Source organism: Trichoplax adhaerens, genomic scaffold (assembly GCF_000150275.1).
Source record: "Trichoplax adhaerens TRIADscaffold_1 genomic scaffold, whole genome shotgun sequence".
Taxonomy (NCBI): Eukaryota; Metazoa; Placozoa; class Uniplacotomia; order Trichoplacea; family Trichoplacidae; genus Trichoplax; species Trichoplax adhaerens.
In genome coordinates, this window is record NW_002060943.1 from 12,705,517 (window position 1) to 12,713,535 (window position 8,019).

The 8,019-nt window shown below is 28.9% G+C and overlaps 1 protein-coding gene across 1 annotated transcript; it reads left to right on the plus strand.

The window, feature by feature from the left end:
* Positions 1-355: 355 nt before the first annotated feature.
* TRIADDRAFT_52786 (uncharacterized protein) lies at positions 356-7,165 on the plus strand (the record flags this gene model as incomplete). Its single annotated transcript, XM_002108338.1, has 5 exons — positions 356-422; positions 1,520-1,640; positions 3,584-3,664; positions 5,308-5,379; positions 7,066-7,165. 5 exons carry the CDS (start codon positions 356-358, stop codon positions 7,163-7,165), a joined length of 441 nt encoding a protein of 146 aa, XP_002108374.1.
* Between the last annotated feature and the right edge of the window lie 854 nt (positions 7,166-8,019).

The window sequence follows — 8,019 nt, forward strand, 5'->3', positions numbered from 1 at the left end:
AGGCGTATATCTAAATTCTTTAGAAGACTAAAGGATTACCTTTCGTTTATTTAATAAAGACCTGAAATTTATTTTTTGCTTTTGTTTATTAATAATTACGGTTACCTTTGAAATACCAAATCTATATAGTACAATTTCATTATTTAATTAAGATGTATCTTGCTTACTTAGATCAAATTATCATAAATAATTGGGAAGCTTCTTTTAAGAATTAAATCACAATTATATTAAAGCTCAACTACGTATAAAACCTTCCCGTAGATCACATTTAGCTATAAAAGGACGAAATTATTATTATCAAATTTATTTTCGCAGTCTATTTTGCCGTATGGTCAAACAGATTCGATAGTGCGCCATGCCGGAAAAGATGCCTAGTTATCGCGTATTGCTATATATATTTATTCTTACACCGTTGATTAATGGTAACCAATAACATAATAATTTAGATCTTGTTGATAACGAAGTTTTATGAAATGTTTGAAATATTTAATATCTGTGTTATAAATTAATATTGTAATCTCACCTGAAAGCAAGTAATCAGTTTCTTAGATCGTTTAATTTTGCGCTGCAATTGCCGCAGCAAATTCTAACTTTTAGATTTCCCCCGGGTTAGTTGAAAACGATAATTCCAACAGATATTGATGTAATCAGCATTCAGAAGCTGCAATTCTTTAATTTCGCAACTCTACAAATCTCGTACTTGTTCTTTAACAATAATTTTTAAATCACGCTGTTATTTTAATTCCAACATATACTTATTCACTTATTTTTTCATAATAACAATTAAGTATTTTATAAATGTGACATTAGGTACGTTCATAACTTATCAGTAGCATATGCATAACTTGTAAACTAAAACTTACATCTGTTACTTCTAAAGAAGTACCCTTACCTTAAATTATAAGGAAGAATTTAATTACAGAGAAAACGTACTCCGTGATAAATCTATATAACTAACCAGCGTTACAGAAAGTAGGAACATCTTAAAATTTTGATACAAAATCACAACGATGACTATTTTCGTAGACTTTAAGCAACATTTTACGTCGTGAATAAAGTCCCATTCTATCGGAAAAACTATTTACAAAAATAAGTTGTTTATGTTGTTACCTCTCCTAGAGAAGAGTTCATGACATTTTTAAACACACAAATAAAATTTCTTTACGTTATCTGTCTTTTATACTTTTCTCGTCTAAATAATATCTATGGATTATAGTAGTAAACATGTCGTTACATCCGTTCTATCAAAAAATATTAATAATGGTTTCCATTAAATTTAGCCACAATAAGCTATATAGCTGCCCATGGATTTCTACGAACACAAATAGCATATGTTAGAACGTATCACTACTTAACCTAAAATAAAATAAAAGTTTTGAGATTTACGCTTTTAGACAACGACGATCTTATAGCCTTATGTCTTTGTTAAAATCTGATTAGTTAATAACACGCAAAATAGAGAACTAAATTCCTTCATATCTTCATTAAGAATTTATCTTTAATATTTTTTACGGATTAGGCTCACAAACGGTCAAGTGTGGTAATTCAAGCCAAGATATTTCCGCTAGAAGCATATGTGACTGTGTTGACAATTGTAGAAATAAGTTTGATGAAATAAATTGTGGTAAGCCAACCATAAAGTAAAGTAATTAATTGGTTTAGCAAGAAATGATTTGAAGAAAATTTATTAGAACAATCTTGTGCTTAACTTTCAAATTTTGGGCCATGAACACATCACGCAACATTAGTCTATTTATAGTACTCTAAATTTCTAATGGTATACCTCTAAATTTATATCAGTAAATAATATCGTAAAATCTTTCGTATCCTTCCGTCAAAGCTAACGATTACGAAAATATCTTAAATCATATCATATATTTAATAACTATTACTGACTTACTTTTCACCGCACTTACCGGTTGTATACCCAAAAGAAATTTTTGATGCATTTATTAATTAGATGCTTAATTAAAAATTTCAATCAACATGAATAAACGCACAGTCATAACATTAAATTTAAACACTATTGTCATCGAGGGTAACAAAATCTTGATCACTCCGAAGACATATAGCCCAAACTAGCTTTCAGTCTCTAACATGTACTGTTCCACCCTAAAGTAATGAAACACAAAAGATACTAGCACGTTTGGGGTTCTTCGATATAAAGTTATTACTGAAATAAGGTAGCAACTTTTCTGTAATTCATGTACAACGCAGTTTCATATTCATTTAAAAATTACGACCAGCAAACGGGTTGGAACTAGTTGTACAATCGAAAGAAGACAACTAATGATAAGATAACTCGTATGAAATATCACAAACAAAACTTCTCTAAACTCTAGACTAATTCACTAAAAGACTTATTATTTCTCAAGATTTTCAAGCAAAGTAATGTAAAGAATTTATTATGAACTTATAAAATCAAAGATGAAAAAATCGATAATTTATTCTAGGCCATTACTGGCTACTAGTATACATTATTGACACGTGATCTAAAAAATTACTCTCTTAATTGCAATAGCCACAAAAGAAGCGGCTTAGCAATTGAGCTTAGCAAAACTGTTACTCTTATAACTCAATTTGTAGCAAGAAGTAAAATCGACAAACATACATGATATCTAACTCTACAATACTCACTGTTCAATACAGAAACTAACGATAGATCAATTACTTGTACACGCAAGCAAAATATAATAATGTAAAACATAAAAATAGTAGAATATGGTCGTAACAATCGTTTAAGAACACCTGCACAATTAACAACGTCATGTAAAAGTGATGTCACATTCATAATTATATATAAATATAATAGGTAATTTCTTATAAATTTTGTAAAAACAATAACTATTTAAGTAATTAATCGGAAAGTGATGTATTTCTCGTAGTTTATTAGTCTAAGCCAGGTAGGATTTAACAGATTTAAACAATGTAATTAGATAAAAGGCGCCTTCCTAAAATTTTCAAATACACCTTGCCCACGTATTTTACATTTTGAGTTGCAAAATCTCCTAAATTCATAATTTTATTGGTACTAAAACAGTTGGTGTAGGATGTGTTTCTACTATATATATGCTAAAGTCTAATCATAACACAAATCAATATTTATTACTATTATGCCGGACAATAAATCTTCCGAAACATAACAAATAGAATTTGAGATAAGACATTTTGTCTAAATAGACTGTCTGACTAAGGCCATTTTCCATCGTAAGTGTACCTAGTAAGTAGCTTTTACTCATCGGGCAGATAACCATAACAAGTCCGAGCTCTAGCCAAACACAATAAGGAGAATAAATTAAGCGATTATAAACCATGGTATTATTGAGCAATGTGTCATATAAGCTAATTACTATTCGCAATAAAAACTTTTGAGTGGGTTGTTATATTCGTTATTAGTGCCGTTAAATATCACAACTATAAGATCCAAAATAGAAGAGTGCCAAACCTCATCAAGCTGTCATCTAAATTACAGATTTCATGAAAAAAAGTGTAAGTTAATATTATAAGCAAATAAAACTGGCTAGAGATATGTGAATTTTCTGTATAGCAAATCAAAAATTTTTATAAATTACTTCTTTTTCAGTTTGCAAGCCGTCGAAGTGTCGACTTTGGCCACTATCGAGCATGAACGTATCCAGCAATTCAAGCAGCAATGGTCACTGCGGTTAGTTGTTTCGTCCGATGATGGACTGATACATATATTTCATTTAAGTTATTACAAATAGCTTGACTGGAATTTACACGGCTTGACATTTGCAACGATGGTTTTATCCTTTGAGATACCAACTATCATGTATTCTAGCACTTTAGATGCCAATAATGATAAGAACGTACATCAAGTAAAATCATAATTTTCTTCTAACTAATTCTTTCTAATGGTGTCCTAAGTAGAAACTTAAATTGACTTAACATTAGTAGTAAAATGGACTAGAATTCACATTGGATAAGTATTCTAAGCTGAGAACTACTACATTAATCAATTTGCTTAGTTAAACTGCCGTGTATATATGGCTGTTCATGTTCTATGGCGGAAATGAAATGCACAAGCAGGAAATTCAGTAAAATGATTAATAATTTCATGATACCATATCAATATGTGTAAGTAAAATTATCTCATTATACTGCTAATATTATTCCTAATTAACAATTATTGGAAATGTATTGCAGTCTGTTTCTTGATTCAGTAAAAAAAGGCAGTTTTGGTATAACTCTATAATACAGTAAATTAAATAATGTAATCAACGTGCGACTATGAAATCAGACCTAGATTTTGAGTCATTCGATAGTACTTCCTAATTTAACACCTTTATTGCTCGATGTAACTTAACTTAGTATTAAATATAGACTACCAGCTATATCTTTCTATGATGTATTATGTCCTATCGTAGCTTACTTTATTTGTCATAAGTTATTATTAGTAGATTATAACGATAATCTGTAAATATAGATTTTATATTGGAATATAGATGGTCATGTACATGGTACAGTATGGTGCTGAATTATAGCTGATACTAAATATAAAAATAGATGCATAACTCAAATATTGGGGTAGGGGTAGTTTATCTTACTATGGCTAATCGTAAAACATAGTTACATAAATATTGTAGCTGTTACCATAATAAATTGAAAAATGATTTGCTATAGAGTATGTTACTAACGTTAACTTGAATATATAAAATTTCAGGAAGAATGTTGCTTACTGATTGTACTAGCAGATACTACGAAAACTGTTTAAGCAGATAATCGTAGATAATTCAGTAATTCTTCCTGAAAGTCTTTCTCGTAGTTACATTTGGCTAAAGTAGAGCTGTATATAGAATATCTTTGTATAAAGACTTAATATAGTTCTTATTTTCGTGACCTGTTATATGAAGCATGGAAGTTTAGTTTAACATTCTGCAATATATTCTGTAATTTCGGATTAACTACTGTGTGTTAATGTGTAATGGCTAGATTTAAGCAATTACTAACTGTTTTAGTTGAAGCTATTTTAACTAAGTTAGTCTAAAAATTGACTGATTTATGTCTTTAAAATCATGTAATTGAACATGATATAGCTGAATCGTGCCAAAAATTACCTTATCACGACCATAATTAAGACGTTAAAAATAGCAATCAAGTAAATCTGATCTTTAGATATTCTATATTTCACTTAATCCTATTAAAACTAAATGCTAATTTTAAATATAATAATCATTTATAACTTAAATTATTCGTACGTTTGAGCATTATTAAATTTGATGTTGAATTTCTTTGTTACGAAATGGTATTTTCCGTTAATTCATGACTACTAATGAATTATTTTAGGAACCTAAAGGGCTCTTCTGCCGCCATATTTACGATTGATACATCCATCCCTCAGCCATGGATTTATTCAATGTATGTTCTAATTACTTCAACGATTAATTAGTTATCGAAGTATTGGTTAAAATGATTTACTCTATTGTTGTAAAATCAATGTAAAACTAGTACTCACAGTTCGGTATCACTTGAGTAAATGCATAAGCCGGTTAAATTTGCAGCTAAGTATATTTATGCTGATAAAGTTCAAATTTGTATCCATATTTAATATATTTCGAATGAGAGAAGATCGCCCATTTAGTGATAAATAAGATTGTTGGAGCTATTCAATTTAAAATGCTAGTTCGATATCATGTTCAAATTTACCATATAATATGTATTGCAACGGTTTATAACAACATTTAACGGACAATTCGATAGTATTAATAAGGTTATCGCTCTGGGAAATCAGATTTAAATACTTTTTTATAGTAAGTACTAGTAAAGCTTCAATGGCCGGATATGCAAATATTAATTAATCATATTTTGATGTAGTAAGTTTTATTGAATATCCATCAGTTCTTATACTTAATTTTATGCTTTTCATTCAAGTACTTTCAACAATCAGCTGATGAGCGAAAACTTCGGCCCAAAAGTTTTGATTAATCTTCCAAACTTGTTGCAATTGTGAGTAATTATACATACCTATTAATGCTTAAAATCATTTGTAAATAATTGCTCTTCTGAGAAAATAGCACTGTAGCTTTCCATTACTACTGCTATAGTAAATAAATTAAAATACTGCAGCGAAAATAGTATAGTTTCGTTTGCATTCTAATATTATTTCTGCAATGTTATTATTAGAGCGTAAGTAAATTACCAGTATTACATGCTAATAGCATGCCTCCTGAATAATTATTGGAAGGATAATAAACTATTTTAAAATGAATGCATAATGACGCATTTTAAAGAGAAAATAACAGTGACTTAAATTGATTTATAAACTTTGCTAGGAATTTAAGAAGCAATCAGTTAACCCATATCCAAGACAAAACATTTCAATCTTTGAAAAAAATGGAGCATTTGTAATTGCATCTACAATATCAATTTATTAATCATGCAAAGTCAAATCTTGTTATATTTGTTAGATAATGAGCCTAGAATATTTAATATTGCTAATTTTAAGAATGAAATTTTGACTGGGATTAAACTTCATAAATCATTATATTAGGAGCTTACAGAACAACAGCATTGTAATTATTGAAGAAAATGCTTTCCTTGGATTGACAAATCTGAAAATATTGTAATTAAATATTTTTTCCGTGTTCTAATAGAATCATATACACAATGCTATACTTTACAAATGTGATAGAGATACTGTAAATAGTATACATCATATTGTAATTTTAATATAATGCGTATAATATCTTAAGTCATCAATGCAATTTATTTTAGAAATAACTTCTAATCGCAAATACCTGCAAAATTACTATATGTGATAATATTCCGTGTGACTTATGAATAAGTCTTATGTTAAAATCGAATTTGTGATTACTAGCAATTACTCCATAATTTACCAAAGAAAATTGATAATCTTTCCATGCTAAATTTAATAATCGACCGTAGTTAACAGTACTCTAGATCAATTTATATTTGAAATATTAGTATTTGTATGCCTTTTTAAGCATAAATGCTGACATTGATTGGAAATTTTGTCATTAATGCCATCATTGTGTAATATGAAAGGTCCTAACTTTTCTTTGCCAATTATTCCATGACATTTAGATGTTTAAACGATAATCCTATTCCTAATCTATCAATGAGAGTCTTCAAACCAGTGCCAAGTTTAAAATACCTGTATGTTGCAACAATTGTTTTATTTTAATTATCAATAAATCGATAGCTTAGGAAAATAGAAAGAAAAGACAGCCAAAATAATTCATTTTATAATTTAAAAAGATATAGCAAATTTCAATAGTGTATCACTCCTGCTATACTAATCTTTACAAATAATTATGATACTGTTACTAAATCGCAGTTTTTTAAGTGATCTAAGCGCATAATTGTTTAGCTATATTCAGTAAATAACTATTTCTGTAGGGTTAGATGACTTCAGTATTTCTTATTCGGTTTCAATGTCTTCAATAGGAGTATTGCATCGGCATATTTGAAAGAATTGAGCTGTACATCCCTACATGCGCCTGGCTTACTGCAACTGTATGTGTAATAGCTTGATAAATATCTAAATTTTTCGATGTATATTCTAATTAAAGAATTTAAGATGTCTATATTACTGTCACGACTTAACTCTTATTAACAGCTTTAAAATAGATTTAAAGTTACCGTAGTTTCTTTGTTCACTCCTAATATTAATTATGTGTGACTTACTTGTACTGTAAATATAAATTTAATTATGGAGACATTGGCATTTAATCAGTCCTTATAAAGTGACTATGTTGCTACCTGATTCATAAAAAATTAATACGCATGCAACTTTATATTAATACTGAGGCCATCTAAGTTCCAATAATCAAAAATTATTTAAAATCCGTAAAGTGCATGAAATGCCTAGTCAATCTTGGAATATGCGAAATAGCTGCCGAAATAGTTACTTTAGTAATACAGTAGTAGCAAGCTCTGCTCCATATATATCTCCGTGACAGTACTGATACTCATTAAGAAAAACTGAATAATTTTAAAATACTGGATTGCAGTGTGTCCGTCCGTAGACAAATCTTT